Raw genomic sequence first — 20,385 nt, forward strand, 5'->3', positions numbered from 1 at the left:
AGACGGGCCTGTAGGCCAATATGTGCGTGGGACCTGAAGGAGCGGCCAGGTCCGCGAGACCGGGTGGGTCCTACCCGTGTCCTCGTGGCGCGTTGTGGACGAGCCGCAGACGTGGCTGTGCCCCGACTCCATGCTCCTTCGCGGGTTTCGTTGGCATGACGTTTGGAGTGGGGTGGGAACGGGGCCCCCTTGTTGCACTATCTCAGCGTGGGGGAAAAGGGGGAATTGTTGATGCTCTGGGGGAGGGAGAATGGCTGACTGGCTTGGGTCCCGCGATGAGTGATCTCCCGCCGCGACCTCGTCGCCAACCGCCGTCCTTCTCGCCTCGGACCCGAGCTCCTTGGCCTCTTGCCACAACTCTCCTCAGCCGACTGTAGAACCCAACTCGACGCCTTCGCCTCCCGACTCCACTCTCTGCCACACTCCGCCGCTGCCACACTCTGCTCTTCCAAACTGACTCTGCCAAAACTCTGCTACGATTCGCCTTGCGCTCGGCGCTTTATAGGCTGGCAGGAGAACCCATATGCAAATTTCCGGATCAGGATGAGCTTGGGGGCGGAGCCACGCTCACCCATTGGATGGAGGAAAAGTGGGCGTGAACCTCCCCTGATGCTAGAATTTGCATATTTTGATTTCACACGGACCTGCCTGGAGGCGGGGCCAAGCCGCTCCACGCTTGTTGATTGGACGGATCAGAAGTGGGCGTGTAGCATTCTTGATCCGAATTTTCCCTCGGAAAGGCCGCTATTTGCACTCGCGGCTCGGTGCATTTCGCTTGAACGAGCCCAAGACAGCCCGACGCTCAGTGTTCAGAGGTGGTGCGGGAATGGCCGTAGAAGGAGAGAGGTGAGGGTGGTGGAGGGTTTTTGGTGGTGGTTTGATGGTTATGGCGGTTCAAAATAAAGATAGAACAGAAAAACGGCTATCTCAAAGTGTCGCAGCCCGAATGAATCATAAATTCTCTCTAAACAATGGGTTTGTGGCGAACTACACATGTACTTCGAGTTATCTCACCTACGGGACCTGAATGGTGGTTTGCGAATTTCCACAGCCATAACAATATAACTAATATTATGTAGTTGGTGTAACCGCTATATTTCAATGTTTTGCTCAACAAATATTTTAGCTTTGCTTTCATCTTTTCATCAGCAAAGCTTACATTTTACTCATCATTTGTTTGTCTGTACATTAACTTTATGATTATTATTTTTTTTACATCATTCTTTTGCGGCCCCCTGCCATTCTGTATCGAACAATTTCATTCCTTCTGTTATATATAAAGGTGCTTACCACAATAACAACAAGATTTTTACATTTCAAATATTAAGTACGCTTTTTAATTGTTTTTCAACTGAAAAAGCATAATTTGCATATTTTAACATTAGTGTACTCATTTGCTTCACCACATGCGCTGTATTGAAGGATTTCACTTGTTTTCATTATCACCCTTGATTTATGTTTATATATTCATTATTGTTGAATGTCATTGTGTTTGTTTGTTTGCTGTGAGTTCAAGAATAAACCCATGTGCTTCTGTTGTGGTAATGCGCCTTCCTGTTCGCCTCTGAGTTAAAAAAAAACCTTCTAGCTATCCGTCCAGGCTGGCTGACGTTAATCGGCCTGAACATGACAGTGTGATAACACTAAAAGTGAAATTATGAACAAATGATGATTTTAAATAACACCTTTGGACCTTACACGTTACTCATGATATTGTATGTGGTGCTGGATACATTGAACGGGTAGAAAACATTTTGTAGATGGACAATTACCTGTTGAGATAGCTTTACCTACATCTCCTGTGATGCAAAATGACATAATCGTCAACTAAGTTGCTAATTTATCACGAGCTTTCCTTTGATTTTCTCGGCAATCAAAGCTTGACAGGATGAAAGACAACTTAAACTAGAACGGCACTTGGTAGAGGGCATACCTCCGCCAGGCTGAACACTGAACAGTTTACATTTTGTATCCCACTGATAGGCCGGAAGTGCATCCGGCCCTGAACTGAAATCTAATCGCCTTGTTCTTGTCACCGACCCAAGTCATCCACCAAGTTTTGTCATAATCCGTCCACAACTTTTTGAAATATTGTGCTATATATCATTTTTGGCCCTGTCTCTCATTGGTGAAGGATCACTTAAAAAAAAATTTAAACTATCACATCTGGATCCAGATCTTCACCAAAAATCAAATCCTTGTCACACAACTAACCTGTCCACCAAGTATCATCCAAATCTGTCCATATCTTTTTGAGATATCCTGCTCACAGACAGACAGACAAACAAACAGACGGGGGAAAAAACATAACCTCCAACCACCTTAGGTGGCGATATACCGTAATCAAAGTGTTCTGTACTTCTGGCAGGGAGTTGGGGGGAGGGGTGTCATGTATCTTGGAGCATGCTGTTCCGGATGATTATGGATTGCTGTCTGTCCCATCTGCATTTAGATAGAGGATGTAAAATATTTTTAGATTTTATTTAGATCCATTAAGTTAAACCCTTTAGAGATTTAGATACATTATCTCTCAAAAAGAGTAGACCATTACGGCTGGTGCCTGCCAAACTCACTTTTTGTTGACTTTAAATGGATGTGGATGTTCAGTTCGATTAAGTTAATGGTAAGAATATGGTTAGTGCATGCATAAGTTATAAGTACATTGGTGGATCAAGTTACAGCATGGGCATAATGGGCCAAATAACTTCCTCCTCCTTCTAGGTTTACTTGTTTTATTATCTGTTGCTTGACTTTCACATTTTCCCATTCATAAATTTTCTTATTTTTTCACATCTTTTCCTCACCAGCCCCTTTATCATGTCCACGTGATTCCTGGCATTGTGCGGATGGACGATGTGCGGAGGACACGAGCCGAGGAAAATCGCGTGTCCAGGGCAGGTGTGATGGAGTGTTGGATTGCCAAGATGGATCTGATGAAATGAGTTGTAACAAGACTGGTAACCATGCATGACCAAACATGTACACCGGTCTCCTCGTCCTAATCATGATTGGCCTATTCTCAATTACCTATTTCATAATCCATCTATAATTTATATAATTCCTCCCTTGTAAAATGCCTTCATCGTGTCCTCGGGTTCAATTTCCCAGATTAATACTTGTGTCTTGCTGTGTCCTCATTGTCTTCCCAGGTTGTGCTCCTGGTTGGTTTAGTTGTAAAGGAGGTGGTAGCTGTGTTCCTGAAGAGCGGTTATGCGATGGGACAAATGACTGCTCTGATTGGTCAGATGAACCCAGAAACTTTTGCGGTGAGAAAGTGGACCAATCGGTGAAAGCAGATGCTGCAAAGTCTTCTTTTTTATTTTAATATTAATGCTTGTTTTCTCAAGCCATGAAGATATACATTAATGTTATAAATATGTGAGGATAGAGGTGCTCACACTTTAGGGATGCTACCCTGACCAAAACACCTTCACATAGGTCTCTGCCCACACTCAACAGAAGAGGTTTGATGATGTGTGATTAGTTATTTGTGTCTTGTGAAGGTTCAAAAAGGAAAACACTTTAGTGTTCAAATGCTGTCACTCTACAATCTAGACAAATATTTTATATAAACATTATGAGGGTCATCAAGAGGTTCTATCACCTCACTCACATAACTTTCAATAAAAAGGTCTTGATCTCAAAATGACACTCCCTCATTATTATCCCAATGCTTTAAATAATACCCCAAAAATTAAAAATACAGGGGGATATTGTAATCAGGTCTGTCCATCATGCTATCTCCTAAAAGGTTTTCTAGCAAATTCACCAAACTTGGTAGTGATGATGACAGCATGCCAATAAGGTGCAAGAGCAGTATCATTATTGGCTCCACCCCCTGAGATGAGGTCAAAAGGTCAAATACCAAAAATGCAATTACATGCACATTTTAAAACATTTTAAAGCTACAAGGGCACTCGGTAGAGCGCATACCTCCGCCACGCCATGCCTGATCCACGAGAACATATCAGCCCAATACATTTTTGAAATATCATGCTATGCAGCACTATATCGTTTTTGGCCCCATCTCTCAATGGTGAAGAATCACTTTCAAAAATTAAATCATTGTCGTATCCGGATCCGGATTCAGATCTTCACCAAAATCGAATCAATTCGTCCTTGCCACACACCCAATCTGTCCACCAAATTTCGTCTGAATCCGTCCTCAACTTTTTGAGATATCGTGCTACATATCGGTTTAGCCCTATCGGTGGTGAAGAATCACTTTAAAAAAATTATCAGATCGAGATCCGGATTCGGATCTTCACCAAAATTGAACAAACTCTTCCTTGCCACACACCCAACATGCCCACCAGATTTCATCCAAATCCGTCCACAACTTTTTGAAATATCATGCTATATATCGCTTTTGGCCCTATCTCTCAATGCTGAAGAATCACTTTAAAAATTCTAGTAGCTGGATCCAGATCTTCACCAAAATCTAATCAGTTCATCCTTGTCACACACCCAAGCTGTCCACAAAATTTCATCCGGATCCATCAACAACTTTTTGAAATATCCTGCACACAAACAAATGAAATTGCTCGTTGAGCAAGGAATTGCCAGAATAACTTTGTCATATCTCCATGATCTCTGAAAAAACAAAAACCTGGAAATCAATTTGGTTCTTGTAAGTCGATAGTGCTACTATTTAATGAGTTTTCGCACTTAGTTTGGTCATGATCATAACTTGGAAGTCAATCAGACTTGAAATGGCATTTTTATCGCAATTTGAAATTTTTGACCTGACATTCGACTCCCGACCACTAAGAAGGGTGTTGGTGTGACACCCCCAAGGAGACATATGGTTGGATGCAGAATTGGAAGATGCACATTTTGGATTTGGTTTGAAGTCGATACGACCATTTTAGCGGACGTAATTGCGAAAATAAGAATTTCGGTTTTTCGTTGACCTTGACCTTGACCTTGACCTTTGACCTAGAGTCACCAAAAACGACAAGTGTCGAAGTTGGACCATGGCCGACGTCTGTACCCAGTTTGGTCATGATCGCTGAAACGGTGTGGCTGCTACAGGGTAAACAAACACAAACAAACAAACAAATAGACAGACAGACACAGAATGACACACACAACCGACCAACATAATTGCCGAAATCCGAAGGATTCCGGCAATTAACAGACAAACAGAAAGGGGTGAAAACATAACCTCCTTCACCTTCGGTGGCAGAGGTAATTAAACTTTGTATATGCAATCAATATTGGGGGACACATTAAATATGTAATGATTTTATGGATTTGACCCCTGGGTTCATGTTCTGGGGTGGGGACGAAGGATCACAAGGATCAAAACAGAATTATTTTTTTTTTTACTCAAAATTTGATATAGAGTCATTCCTGGTGGAACTTTTTAACATCTTTCAACTTTCCTTTAGTTGTGAAGCGTGGAGATTTGCAATGATGCTCCATCGACTTCACTCTAGTCTCTTAATTTTCAGGTTTCTCAAACTCTTTGTTTTGTTTCAGGAACTAAATTTGATGGATGTAAGTGCACGTGATTTCCACTGATTACCCATTCACCCACCCCATCCCGTTCAGTGGACATAAGGTCCACGTGACTTCCATCCATTACCCAAAAAGAGAGATGAAGTGAGGGGATTATATTTTGCTTCCACTGAAGAGGTAAATGCAGCCACGTCACTATGTTAAGGACATTCAGAAGAAAGATTTCTAAGCTTTGATTGAAAAGATGTTTGACTTCTGGACGAGGTGCATTGAAGAGGTTAGAGGTTACTAGGTAGAATAATGTGACTTGAATAAGGTTTGTGAACTACATCTGCAAGGTATGTGGGGTGACAGAATATTTGTGGTTATTCATATTGTTGAGCTTGTATTTTCATCTGTTCATTCATTACCTTATGTAAATTATGTCTTATATTTCTCACCAGGAGTGAACGAGTGTGAGACAAACAATGGTGATTGTTCACAGATCTGCCGGGATCGGCCAATTGGTTTTCACTGCAGTTGTCACCGTGGATTTTTCCTCATGTCGGACAACAGGAGCTGTGAGGGTGAGAGCATATGGGTTGGACGGAGCGTGTCGTCGGCCGGGCGACACGGGTGGGGCAGAGCGTGTCGCTGGCCGGACGACACGGGTCGCATGGTGCGTGTTGGCTGGGCGACACGGGTTGGTCGGACGGAGCGTGTCGGCCGGGCGACACGGGTTGGTCGGACGGAGCGTGTCGGCCGGGCGACACGGGTTGGTCGGACGGAGCGTGTCGGCCGGGCGACACGGGTTGGTCGGACGGAGCGTGTCGGCCGGGCGACACGGGTTGGTCGGACGGAGCGTGTCGGCCGGGCGACACGGGTTGGTCGGACGGAGCGTGTCGGCCGGGCGACACGGGTTGGTCGGACGGAGCGTGTCGGCCGGGCGACACGGGTTGGTCGGACGGAGCGTGTCGGCCGGGCGACACACGTGTCGGACGGAGCGTGTCGGCCGGGCGACACTGGTTAGAAGGAGAGTCCTGTGCCCTGAACACGTGGACACATGTTCTGTACTCCAAAACAAATGGCTATTTCCTCCCCAAATCTTCAGTCGAACATCAGGCCTCAGACAATGTTACTTTTGTTAAATAATAATGTTCACATTGAATCTAAATAAGAACAGAGTTCAATTTGTTCGACCACTTTATTAGCGTGGAACGACAATAATCAAACAAGTATTGAACAGGTTGAAACACCCACAACATCCCTGGCTCCGGGTCAGGCTGCGCATGCGCACTGGCCCAGGGGACCGTCGATATGTAGAATTACCGTAAAGTACAATGTTCTCTATCTCCCTCCGAGTCTTTATTATGTTAATAGATAAAGGCTGAGAAAATATTAAGTTTAATGAATGAACAAAAGTTTATATCGCCCATCGTGTGACTATTCCATGGAGTAGTCCTTGTGCCAGGCAGGCACGCTGGTCGCTCTGGTGGATCGGCGTTGACCTATCGCTGGTGCTGGTGGTGTCACATCGGGCCCCAGTGGGGATGGGGCTCTCGGGGTTTCAGGGGCCGATGGTGGCGTCTGAAGGATCGCGCGCCTCGGTGTGCCTCGTCCTGGTGCTGCTGGCGTGTCAAAACGGGTGTCGTCTTGCGCCGGGGTGTGCATACTGACGTCAGTGCCGGCGTGGGCCCCGTTGGCGTCGCAGATGTCACGGGTTCGCTGTCGAGGTCAGGCAGTTGCGGTGTTACAACGGGTGCAGGTACAGTGATTCGGGTTGCTAGATCATCATAGATAGACCGGGGTGGCAGCTGGTCATTGCGAACTGGGCTAAACTTGCGCAGGAATTTCCTGTTCAGTGTGACTCTGCCCGAGCCATCGATCTTGATCACGTATTGGTCGTGTTGGCGTACCTCCACGATACTGCCTGTCTTGTCCCATTTTTTGGGTGGAATCCTGTCTGGTTCTGTACGCGGACTTGGTCCCCTACAGCAAGTGGCGGAAGGCGTTTGGTGTGTTCTGCCCAGGTGTCGGCTGTGCGGATATGACGTTTGCGGAGGGCCTCCTCCCTCGCTTTCAGGGTCTCATGCCAAGTGTCGTGCGGTCTGTACTTCCCGGGGATAATTGGGATGAAATCGCGTATCGGGCGGCCGAAGACACACATTGCCGGGGAGATCTTCGTGTCAGGGTCAGGCGTGTTACGATATTGTAGTATCGCTCTCTGCACAGCGTCAGTGTCAAGTTCTCCCTGCGGGCTGGTGTTGTCCGTGATAAGTCGTTTCATTGTCTTAACTCCAATCTCCGCGCGACAGTTGCTGTGAGGGAAGGCCACCGATGACAAGCGGTGGTGTACGCCCCATCTGTGCAGGAATGACCTGGTCTCGGTGGAGGTGAACTCCGGTCCCCCATCCGACGCGAGCTCTTCTGGTGTCCCGTACGTCACGAAGGCGCGACGTAAGTGGTTTATGAGTCCGGCGGCGCCACCCGTCGACTTTGAGATGATCGGCCAGTTCGAGTATCTGTCCACTGTCACAAGGTAGTGTGCACCCCTGTGTACAAAGAAGTCCGAGCACACTGCCTGAAAGGGGTAAACGACCGGAATAGGTGGAGTTGGTGGCGCTCCAGGCTGTGATGGTGCCATCCGGTGGCAGTGTTCGCAGTTTTTCCGAGTGGCGCTGATGTCGGCCGACATGCCTGGCCAGAATACAGAGGATTCTGCGCGGGCGGTCATCATTGATACGCCCTGGTGGGCAGCGTGTAGGGCGCTCAGCACATCGCCGCGGAGTGAGGGTGGTATGACTACTCGGTCCTTGTATAGGATCACTCCATCTGTCGATGTAATGTTCTCGCGGTACTGGTGATAGTCGCGAATTGTCTCTGGCATCTCGATTTTGAGTCGGGGATGCCGTTCATTGTCATTCCCTCCAATATGTGCATATCGCCATCGCTGCTGGTGGCTTCCCTGACGCGATCCCATGTTACTGATCGCAATGATTCGAGGCCCGCGGCACACCATGCCAGGTTGTCCTCGACGTCGTCGTCATACTCCGGCTCAGTTTGGCGTAGGAGGGACAGGACGTCGGTGTGCGTGCTTGGTTGGAGGTGGGTCGCTATGGTGGCATTGTCATCTGGAAGGTTCATGAGTGGAGGTCGCGTGGTGCCAACTGGCCTGCGCGACATGGCATCTGCCGCCTTGTTCTTCATTCCCGGGATATGTATGATGCGGAAGCGATAACGCAGGGTCTTCTCCTTGAGGTTCCTGAGGCGGGGGTTGGGTATGTCGTCAAGTGCTCTGTCCGAAAGGAGTTTCAGCAGTGGTTTGTGGTCTACCGCAACGATCAGGTTCTCGCAGCCCAGTACGAAGTAGCGCGCTTTGTCCAAGGCGTCCGCGACTGCGAGAGCCTCGCCCTCTATGGGCGCGTATCTGGATTCTGCCGCGTGTGTAAATCTGCTGCCGACCAGGGTTATTTTCCATCCATCAGTGCAGCAGAATGGTCTAACTGGCACGCATCGGCAGTGCTTTTGAAGCAACCAGAATCCGATTCCCTCCTTCGACCAGTCCGTGGCGATGCATGTTGGCTTAGTTTTGTCAAATATGCGGACACCGTGTTCGATTTCTTGTACGATCACGTCTTTCGACTCGCGGAATATGTCCTCTAACTCCATGGACCACTGGAAGCGCTCTCCACTTTTCAGGAGCTTCCGGAATGGCTGCATTCGTTCGGCCATACTAAAGGCGTATGCCACCTGGTTGACAAGCCCGAACCACGATCTGACGTCGGTGATGTTACGCGGTTGTGGGAAATCGTGGATTGCTTCCAGGTAGCGGCTGCACGGTCGCACGTCGGTCATGGTGATGGTGAAGCCCGCGAAGTCCACCGTGGGTGCGCTGAAGACAAACTTCTCCGGGTTGAGGATGATTCCATTCCGGCCGCATATATCCAGCCATTGGACCGCCTGGAAGTAGCTCCCCTCAATCGTGTCCGACCATAGGAGCGTGTCATCTACGCACTTGGTCTTGTTACCAATGTCCGCGACGATCTCATCGTATCGTCGTGAGTAACCGTCCCCCGATGCCATATACCCTTGTGGGGCAGATAGGTACCGGTAGCGCCCCCATGGAGTGATGAAGGTCGTCTTGTGGCGGTCGTCCTCGTGTAGGCGGACGCTATGGTAACCGTTCCATGCGTCGAATACTGTCTTGCGCTTCCCGTTAGGTACGCGTCTCGCCTGGTGGAACGGGGATTGGGTGTGGTGGGTCTCGCGGAACGCATGCTTGTTCAAGGCCTGAAAGTCGACGGTGCGTCGCGGCTTGCCATTCTTTTTCGCGCAAATTACCATGCGGTGACACCATGTCACCGGCGTGCCGACTGGTACTTCCTCCAACACGCCGAGCCGAACGTCCTGGTCGAGGCCTGCTTTTACCTCATCTTGCCAATGTATGGCCACGGAGATGGGAGTGTGATGGGCAACCGGTGTCGCGTTCTCACTGAGCATAAGACGTAGTGGCGGGCCGGTCATTCTCGGTAGTGGCTGGTGTTGGCACGTGTTGAATGTGCTCTGAGCATACATCCTGAGTAAATGTGACTGTAGTGCCTCTCTGTTGGCCTCGGTCGCTGGCATGGGGAGTGCGGTCAGCTTGGTCGGCGGCTCCGCGCGTCGCGGGCAGTCGCACAATTCCGAGGTCGTCAGATTCACCTCTCCGAGTGTCGGGAATCTGTCCGAGATCATTCCCAGGTCCATGCAGGCCGCGCGGGGAGAGGAATATGCGGTCTGAAGGAGTCCGTCACATACGCGATTTGGCGCGTCTCCAATCTCCGAGCGTCGTCACTGTTACCGGCGAATCTGACTACCACGGCTCCGAGGATACGAATTCCTCTGTTGTTTGCGGCCTTCATGGTCATGGATACAGGTATGAGGTCCTCGGTACTCAGGCCCATTTGTTGGACGACTTTAATGCCGATCAGGCAGCTCTGGCACCCCGTGTCTGCCATAGCGGGTAGGGTTACCGCGCGGGTGTGTTTCAGGAGGTTAAAACCCAGCGCTTTGTAATCCTCGCGCTTGTTGGTGAGAGTGAGGTTGACGTATGGCTGCGGGTCGGATATGCGTTTCATCCACTTATCGCACATATCATCGTACAGGTGGTGAGCGAGGGGAAGCGTGCGCATTTCGTCCTCTGTGCTGGCCATGGTGACCGTGCATAGCTCGACGAAGGCTGCCGTCTGCTCGTCGTACATCCCGTCGGTCTCCTTAGATGGGGGTCTTGCCGATCGGCCGCTCAGGCACGCCTTGTCGAGGTGATTCTGGCGGTCACACTTCCGGCACTTTTTACCGTATCCGGGGCACTCGGCGCGCCTGGCGCGCCATTGAGGCGTTTTGCCGTGGCCCACCTCGCCGCAGTAGATGCATACTCCTTCGGGCTTGGCCTTCCGTTTTTCCGGCCTGGCTCCTACTTTGGCGCGGACGTCCTGTCGCTTTCCCCGCCGATACGAACTACTGATCGCGTCCGTGCTCTGAGTGTCAAGCAGGCGCGATGCCGAGCGTTTTCCAGACTCTTTGGCCTCGATATACTCTATCATGTCCTTTAATGGCATGTCCTGGTTCTTCTCACCGAGTAGGTCAAGTTGTATTGCTTGGTCCGCGATGCCACGGGCAACCACGTTGCGCAATATCTCTTCGGTGAAGTCGTTGACCTGATCGCACCCCGCCTTGGTGCACTTCATTTCATACTTGCACGTGTCCGCCTGCCCCTTGATGCGGGCGTGGAACGACCGGACGGGCTCCTCGTGTCCCTGCCGCATGTTAGACAGGGCCACTCGAGCTACCATCGTGTTCTCCGTCCGGACGGCGAGCGCCTTCATGGCGGCGAGGACGTCTTCTTCATCGCTGCCCACGAGGCTCCGACCCGCCGCGCGAGTGAGGTCCTTTCTCAGCTCCTCTTCACAGCACTCCAGTAGCTGCGCGACTATGTCGGGTCCGACAAGCTTAGTACCTGTTTTGTATTCGCCCCAGCGGGTTATGAAGTACGACCAGGCCTCGCCCGTTCCGGCCAGAGCTATGGAGGGACGCTTGAGTTTCTCCATCTTGGCATTCGAGCTCGCCGCCATGGGGGCGGCGACGTGCACAGTGCCGTGTATACTCAACATGGCGGCCACCACTGCCGCCTCTGCGTGTGTTGCCATATAGTCACAACCCTCGATCGGGCACTCTGCTTCCACCGGCGCCATAGGAACAGTTATTCTGGAGTAAACGTTCTATTTTCGGTGATGCACACGTGTGTACAGTGTCCTGGGGGCGAAGATTGGGTACAGAACCCGAGAAATCCAAACTCACTGTCGACGTTCTCGTGGTCCGTTTTCACCCAGTCGTGTCCTCCTCAGCACCGACGATCTTTACTCGACTGCATCAAGTTGTTTGATTATAAATAAGAACAGAGTTCAATTTGTTCGACCACTTTATTAGCGTGGAACGACAATAATCAAACAAGTATTGAACAGGTTGAAACACCCACAACATCCCTGGCTCCGGGTCAGGCTGCGCATGCGCACTGGCCCAGGGGACCGTCGATATGTAGAATTACCGTAAAGTACAATGTTCTCTAGAATCAATTAAAATATAAACACAACTTCTCACTGTGTCCAAGTCAACAGGAAAATACAAGTTCAAACTTTCAATGTAGATAAACTCATTTTTCACGTTTTATTTTATCGTTGCTTCACTTCCCACTTCATTTTCATTCAATTTCGCTTCCCTCACTCATGTTCCATTTTTTTTTTCCATTTATTCCCCCCTTTCCTGCACTATCTTCTTTACTCATGAATGTTCAATTCCAACTCCTTTACAGGTTGTTTTTTTTTTTTGACATTTCGCCTCTTATCGTAACCCCTCACTCCCCCACCTCCCCCTCCCCCCATTCACCCACCCCCTCAGATGTCAATGAATGCACAAAACCTGGTCTCTGCTCACAGATCTGCGCAAACAACAAAGGCAGTTACAAGTGCTCCTGTCTACCTGGCTATGGCAGGGGTCCACGCGGACACTGCCGAGCTCTGAGTGAGATCTGGATGGTCCGGTGACATTGTCGATTATCTTTGGTGACTTCACGTGTTATTAGGTCTCGAAGTTTGGCACTCAAATCGTGAACCTAGAGTTGGATTTTATTTAAAGACTCCTCGCAATAGGTGAAGTTTTTGAGGCATGTATTTTATAGTATGTCCAAACATGTTCATATTCTGGTGGAAGAGGGTCCTGCACATGATAGCTTGGTTGTGTGAAATGAGTATATGCAAACGATATCAGTTTATAAAAATCACAGACAGGTGTACATAATCTACAACTGATCACAGACAGGTGAACATTCACAGAAATGGGGTTAATAACATGTGTGACCACTGTTGACCCAATACAAAAACCAAATCATACAATCGGGCTTTTCCTGTGGGATGTTGTACCATTTTTCGTTCAAGGACACTTTCAGTTGATCATGAGATTGTGGACGGAATTGGAGACCACAAGCACACCTTCCTTGGATATCCCAAGCTTGTTCAATAATATTTAAATCTGGAGATTGCGCAGGACACTGATGTTGTGGTCCTGAAATGGAGTGTTGACAACAAGTGCATGGTGTGGATGGGTGTCTCCCATAGAAATGAAGTTAGGACCTTGCTGTTGGGCCAGAGGGATGGTTGCAGGCACAATGATCTCAACGCTGTGTTTGATACCAGTCAAAGCACCCATCCGGATGATTCCTCAAAGCACCCACAAGATCAGTTCTTCAACCAAATTGAGCTTGTGCACAAAACTTGCAGCAGGACATTTAGAGATATTTATATGAATTACAAAGTCACGAGCAAAGAACCTGTCCGTCCCAACTTTTATTATTTACTAGCAAATGCAACCTGTCACTTCACTGATGGGGGTATTAAGGGGAGAGAGAGAGGGAGGAGAGGAAGAGGGGAGGGAGAGAGGAAGGGTGGGAGAAAGAGGAGAGAGGAAGGGGGGAGAGAGGAAGGGGGAGAGAGGGAGAAGGGGAGGGAGAGTTGGGAGGGAGTGAGGGGAGAGAGAGAGAGGAAGGGGGAGAGAGGGAGAAGGGGAGAGAGAGTTGGGAGGGAGTGAGGGGAGAGAGAGAGAGTTGGGAGGGAGTGAGGGGAGAGAGAGAGAGTTGGGAGGGAGTGAGGGGAGAGAGAGTTGGGAGGGAGTGAGGGGAGAAAGAGTTGGGAGAGAGGGGGAGGAGAGAGAGAGAGGAAGGATGGAGAGAGAGGAGGCAGGGAGGGGAGAGAGGGAGGATGGAGGGAGACGGGAGACAGGGAGGATGGAGGGAGGGGAAAGAGAGAGGAGGCAGCGAGGAGAGAGAGAGAAGAGGCAGGGAGAGAAAACAGAGGGAAAGAGAGAGACAGGGGAGAAAGAGGAGGTAGGAAGGGGAGAAAGAGGAGGTAGGGAGGAGAGAGAGAGGATTTAGGGAGGGAGAGAGAGAGGAGGCAGTGAGGGGAGAGAGGGGTGACAGGCAGGGGAGAGAGAGGTCACAGGGAGGGGAGAGAGAGGTGACAGGGAGGGGAGAGAGAGGAGGTAGGGAGGGAAGAGAGAGGTGACAGGGAGGGGAGAGAGCGGATTGAGTTTGGGGAGAAGAAGCTAGGAATGGGGAAAGAGCGAAGAAGGGGAGGGGGAGAGCGACACCTATGATTCCACATATGATTCGTACATGCTACAGTCCCCTCAACAGAGGGGGAGGGATGGGGGGGCACTAGGAGGGATGGGAGAGAGATTGAGAGGTTAAAAGAGAGGGAGGGAAGAGGAAAGGGGGTAGGAGAGGGGAGGGGTCAGAGAGAGAGAGAGAGAGAGAGAGAGAGAGAGAGAGAGGTCGGAAAGAGGAAGAGGGGTGGGAGAGAGGGAATATGGTTGGGAGAGAGAGAGGTGAGGGATTCCGGCAGATGTGATGCCCAGTTTATCATCCATCCGAGAGACTGCCCACACATTGATGAATCACCCTTCCTGTGAAACACAAGGACAACAGCTGGGTCGGGATTTGAATCTAGGCTACACAGACGAGCATATGTGTACCTGTCGAGGAATTCTGACCTTGTGATCGTTGTAGAATTCTGTAGCTGTTGTGGAATTTTATTCTTAACGTTTTCGCCGACTCGAATGTAAATGCTGTTACTCAAATCTGACAGACACCGAGTAATTCACTGTCCACAACAGAAGGTACTTTATTTCAGAGAAAAGTTGATTTAACTTGGTACCAAGGGGTTCAAGAAACAAAAGACGTAAGCATCTACAGAATTATTTGTTCACTCCAGCAATGAATTTTTCACTGATATATACTCGTGTATATATACAAATGAGAGTGGAGAGGGTCTGATAAGCATATAGGTAAAAGAACACAAAAAAATGCATTACGTGTCCACTAACTGGACAGCAAATGACATAATTAAAAGCAAAAGTTGCAGTGTTATCAGAAAGGTCACCGTGGACTTGGAGAGAATTAAACAAAAAGTCCAGAAGCGGGACAAAGGAATACAAGATAACACATTAGGTTATAGGTTTAACAATTAAAAAATGATTATAGTAGGCAAAAAGTACATGATGATGTCAGTGAAACAAACAGCAAAGGTTTCTTGTAAAAAAAAAATGAATATTTCCCCATCAGTACCTCTCAGCTTTCTTGCCATGATGTTGAGATTCATTACTTCATAACTAAAATCATTTTTTTACTTATTGTGATCATGCAATTTATTTTGCTTTCCTATCTCCGGTATAGAACCATGGTGTCACCATTGATGCTTGAAGAGCATGCGCCAAGTGGCTTCACCAAGAAATCCACGAAACAGTTGACGAAACTTTAAAAAAAAAGAAACGTTAATTTTTATTTTTATTTATATATGCCGAAGTGACAGGTCATATCATGGAAGATCGTACAAAAAGGGGAAATGTCGTGTAAAATAATATTTCACATATTCAGAAAGGCAGCCATCGCCTGTCGCACCGCAGAACAACATGTGGCCAACGCACGCGAACGCCCCTGAACTTTGTTCAAGTCGATCGATATAAAGTATTCAGTGACAGTGAATATTGTAGAGCGCGTGCCAAGTGGCTTAAGCACTCCAACGAAATGGTTTATAAATGGCTCACTTGGTACGCGATTAGCAATCTGTGAACCGCCATATGAAACATGCACCTCCCGGAGATGCCAGAAATGTTAAGTATGTCCGAATTGGACAAATGAACACTTTTTTTAGGAGTCGGAACTGCTTCTAAGTTTAATTCTGGAGCTTAAATTTTGCAATCCAGCTTGGTTTCAGAGATTTTAGAGATTATCGCATGTGTGGAAATGAAATAAAGCCACAAATGCTGCCGTCTGGGCATTTATAGGCATTGCAATGTACCCAGCGATTTGTAGGTATGATGAACAGGCATTTGATAATGTGAGGAAAGTGGAAAAAAAGAAAAACTTTATTGTTAAGAAATCATTGCGGCCTGTTCCAAGTCAAGGCATTGTTGAGCAGGCCAAAAAAACATGGCAGATTCAGACCCCAACGAGGTTACCCAGGGGATGCCTTAAGACCCCCATGGAGAGCGGTGACCGAGAATGCCCCTGATAAGGGATATAATTAAATAAGGCCGTTAATTATCTTCAAAAGGGGTGTTTTAATAAACCCAAACACCCGATTTTCACTCTTGCACTTCCTTGGAGTTTTCTTAGTGCTAGGTTTCATGGTTTTGGAGTTATGGATGAGACACAATGAAACACACACACACACACACAGTCACACACACACACTGACATTTATGTTTCCAGCAGGTGTCGATACATGATACACATTTATATCTAGAGAACTGAGGTCCTTCCCCACTCTGAACCCTTGGGGAGGGGTAATCATTCTTTTTTTACCCCTTAAAACCTTCTTGTTCACAGTGACATGGGTTGTGGTGCGGACATGTATGCATAATCTGTTTGAGATGTGATTTATATGTGAATCTCCAGGATCCAGAGTTTATTTCATAGAAGTTGTTGTTTAACTTTTTGTGTAGTCTATATTGATAAGAGTGAGTTGGTGGTTAATATTATCTTTTTATTTTGTGACAGATCAAGATGGTTGGCTGGTATTCACTAACCGGCGAGACATAAGGGGGCTGCGCCTTGGAGCAGGATCCGAGTATGCCAGTCTTCTCTCTGGCTCACAGAATGCAGCCAGTCTAGCTGCCTGGCCTGCCCGAGGCCTACTTTACTGGTCTGATCTAGCTCAAGCCGCAGTATACCGGTGTGTGCTAAATCACCCATCATCCGTCAGCGACCCCTCATTACTCCCAACCGGTTTGATGGAACTTAGCCTTGTTACCAAGGCAACTCAAAATATTTGTTTCAACTATATTCACAATTACATGGCTCAAATAATTGCCTTTACTCACAAGTTATTAACAAAAACTTTCACCTTTTTCAAGCATCCTTAGGATGTAAGTTTTGTGAAAAAAAGCATTTTATTTTCCAGCTTATCTTTCATGCAGATTAAGAGGACTAGAACGTGCCCGTAAAAATAAAAATATATATACATTCAAACCGCGAGCAAGAAACAACAACCACACAGGCCGTTTCTTCGCTCTCACGTGCCCGTACGTGCGTGGCCCAGAAGTTCGCATATCGCAGTCACGATTATTCGCAATTTAGTTTTAATGGCCAGTTATTCAATTAGCGCCAACGTATTTTGCCTTTTCGCAATGTCATCGCAAGGAAAAACAAAAAGAGAAGAGAAGAGAGAAAAAAAAATTACTTCCTGCTTCGGAGCATACCAGCTCACTCTGATATTACCGAAATTTATACACCGTCTAATATGAAAACGATCATAACTTGGGGCATTGTGTTTATCTATAAATGCGCATAAGAAATTGAGAAATTATTAGAATACACGAAGTCATCACTCTCCAGAAGTCCGTACGTTGTAACCCGTAATGGGGACCGTGGCTGAGGTTCCCTTCCCCCATCGGCCACGCACACGCAACAACGTGTCTTGTCATTGGTTGGTAAATAAATGGCCATAACTTGGGAACCACTTGTCCGATTAATATCAAACCTTGAAAAGGCACATCCTCAGGTCCCCAGCAATATACCTGGCAAGTTTCAATTAGATCGGACCAGCGGTTGTCGAGAAACAGTGGTCACACACACACACACACACACACACACACACACACACACACACACACACACACACACACACACACACACACACACACACACACACACACACACACACTGCTGGAATTATAGATAGGTTACTTTTCTCTAGAATACAGAGAAAATTTTAGCTCTGCCAAATACATTAAGAACCTTGTTTTCTTGGGAAGGAGCTGGAGGGTTTCAGCTCCATTACTTGACCATTGTATCATTCTATAGAGGTCTTGATGGGGTGTTTGATTAGAGACTAATTTTTGTTTGTCTATTTCTTTACCTTCTACACCTGTCATTGCCCAGAGCACCACTTTTACAAGCAACAAATCAAAGTACCTGGGAGTTGATCCTTGGAAGGCAAGAGGGAACCAGATCAGAGAGAATTGGAGGAAGAGCTCGGGACCAAGGAGGAGGTGTGAAATGGAATAGGAAAAGAGAGAAGGTTGTGGAGCCAAGGTTAACGAAGAAACACAAAGAAGGTGGAGACAGAGTCGGGGTGCTCCCAGTCTGCTCGGGTGCTCGGGTGAACGCCGAAGGCCTGGCTGTGGACTGGTTGGGCTCTCGACTCTTCTGGACAGACGGACACGAACGTGTGCTGTGTGTCTCACGTGCCGATGGGACTCGGCCACACCCCCTCGTAACTCATCACCTTTCGGAGCCTCGTGCACTATCCTTGCTCCCTCACCGAGGGTGAGGCATTTTGTACTGGGTCTTTATCGTTACCGATGCCTTTGTGAATGGGAAGGTAATGATAATTATTCATATTGTCAGAGTTATGATGAATCACAATAGCATCATAACCTCAGTAGCATTACATCATATTTTAGACCACACAAAAAGAACAGAAAAATAAGACCTAGCTTTTTGAAGAAATCAAGGTGTTGATGAATGCTCTCCCCCCCCCCCAAACCCCCACTTTCACATGCTTATCCCCAAATGTCGTTTTCCAGTTATGTCTATTGGTCAGACTGGGGGAAGAGGGCTGTGATTGAACGAGTCGGCATGGATGGTCAAGGGCGGGAGAAAATCGTCTCAGATGGCGTGGCTTGGCCTAACGGCCTTGTCATTGGTTGTTACACTGCAGCCACCTCAATGATTAGCACTCCTAGTCTACATTTACCAACTTTATTGTTTTCCCACACCTTACACTTTCTTTGATACAAAAATTTGCTGCAGATTTATTATTTCTCATTAAAAAAACATTCACAGAGCTTGAGATTAGCCAACTCAACTGGAATCCTGTATCCAAATTAATCCAGGCATGCAAATTAATGAGCGTACGTACGTCTCTTACAGACTCAACCAAGTTGCGTTTGTACTGGGTTGACTCAAAGCTGCATTCCCTGAGTAGCATCGATCTTGAGGGACATTCTCGTCGCCTTGTGCTTCATTCACCTTCTCTCCTTGGCCATCCTATCTCCATCGCACTGTTTGAGGTATGAAACAAACATTGTTACCGTCATCAGATGATGTAAAATTGGTCACTCTCAGCTTCATTTATAAAAATTATTTCAAGGCCATCTATCATCACCTTTCCTTCCCTTCCTCTCTTTTTCTTCCAGCGACATGAACTAATAGAAAAGTTTGTACACATCACATGCAGGAAGACATTCAGAGACATCAATGTACTTTTACATGAATTTTAAAAAAACAAAAAAACCGACAAGTCGTTTGAGGAATCTCGGTCGGGGCGCAGTCTCGATAGGGTTAAAGTGCACTCATTAAAGAGTGATGTTTAGTGCCAAATCTGCTCAAGGTTATAAAATAGGAGTTGTGATCAGTTTCTATCATTGAGATCGTGTTCTCGAGAGTTCTTGCACCACAATACGCCCATACGCTCTAGTGCAGGAGAAGTCCCTTTTTCGGCAAATGCATTGTCTTGTGGAGCATCGACTTCCCGTAGCCTTGCATCAGCAGATTGTTTGCTCAGAACATGCGGTTGACTTCCTTATCAGATTTGCGAAGAGCATACCATCCAACAGTTGCCACACACAATCGGTTGGAAATATGGCATTGTGGGACGTGTATCGAGAGACGACTTACACACTAGAGTCTGGTACTGGGCCCTCCTCGTGAAAAGTACTGGTGAATCTCGGGTTGGCAGTGAAGTGTCCACATTAGTCCACCGATATGTTTTGTTGTGGGTTTACGACCACAATATGACAGGAAAACGATGTCCTGGGTAATGCTGAGTCGCCTTGTTTTAACAGACTCGTCATCTTCATATATTAAGGAACATCGCACTCTGCATGATCATTATTGATGTTTCCAATTACATCCTGACAGAGAGATTCTCTGATATCTGCCAGACTTTAATCGAGACACAATACACCCAACTGAGTATTTAATTATCAAGATCGAATGAAACACTTGACATCCCGTTATCCTCTTCTTGGAAATCCTACAAATCGTCCATAGTTTTATTCAGATTTTGGAGTGTGATTTGCGTTCCTACATTCGGGATAATCACCAGGCTCCGTGGGGTTCAGAGGACGTACAGATGTTGCACTGTCATTCAGAAATTAATTGAAATGATGACTTCAGTAGACCCCCATGTCCGTACTGTGGAAATCTGACATGAACTCACAGCATGTATCCCATACCTTCTTCAATATGGATATCTCGCCTCTTGCCAGTCCTCCCCACAGTTAATCAGCCACATTATTCAAGCATATGGAAGATGTATTATTCATCTCTGCATCAGCTGCACTGCGACTGTAGGTTTCATAAATCTCCCATAACACTACAAGTGATACTTGCCTTCTGCAGGAATGAGG

The 20,385-nt window shown here is 47.4% G+C and overlaps 1 protein-coding gene and 1 long non-coding RNA gene across 6 annotated transcripts in view; one reads left to right on the forward strand and one right to left on the reverse strand.

Moving 5' to 3' along the window:
* Positions 1-20,385, forward strand: part of LOC147021368 (low-density lipoprotein receptor-like) — a 126,234-nt gene that overhangs the window by 82,043 nt on the left and 23,806 nt on the right. For all 4 annotated transcript variants that reach the window (XM_085891248.1, XM_085891247.1, XM_085891245.1 and 1 more), the window contains exons 8-15: positions 2,808-2,957; positions 3,150-3,266; positions 5,907-6,029; positions 12,376-12,498; positions 16,529-16,703; positions 17,912-18,298; positions 18,559-18,677; positions 18,905-19,044. In XM_085891248.1, the coding sequence (XP_085747374.1) occupies positions 2,808-2,957; positions 3,150-3,266; positions 5,907-6,029; positions 12,376-12,498; positions 16,529-16,703; positions 17,912-18,298; positions 18,559-18,677; positions 18,905-19,044 (1,334 nt within the window). The remainder of the gene's footprint in view (positions 1-2,807; positions 2,958-3,149; positions 3,267-5,906; positions 6,030-12,375; positions 12,499-16,528; positions 16,704-17,911; positions 18,299-18,558; positions 18,678-18,904; positions 19,045-20,385) is intronic.
* The window catches only part of LOC147021369 (uncharacterized), a 31,122-nt gene continuing 29,543 nt past the window's right edge, over positions 18,807-20,385 (reverse strand). For both annotated transcript variants that reach the window (XR_015060774.1, XR_015060773.1), the window contains one exon: positions 18,807-19,035. This is a non-coding gene — a long non-coding RNA (uncharacterized LOC147021369). The remainder of the gene's footprint in view (positions 19,036-20,385) is intronic.

Source organism: Eptatretus burgeri, chromosome 8 (assembly GCF_056783735.1).
Source record: "Eptatretus burgeri isolate ZD-2024b chromosome 8, Ebu_testis_v1, whole genome shotgun sequence".
NCBI lineage: Eukaryota > Metazoa > Chordata > Myxini > Myxiniformes > Myxinidae > Eptatretus > Eptatretus burgeri.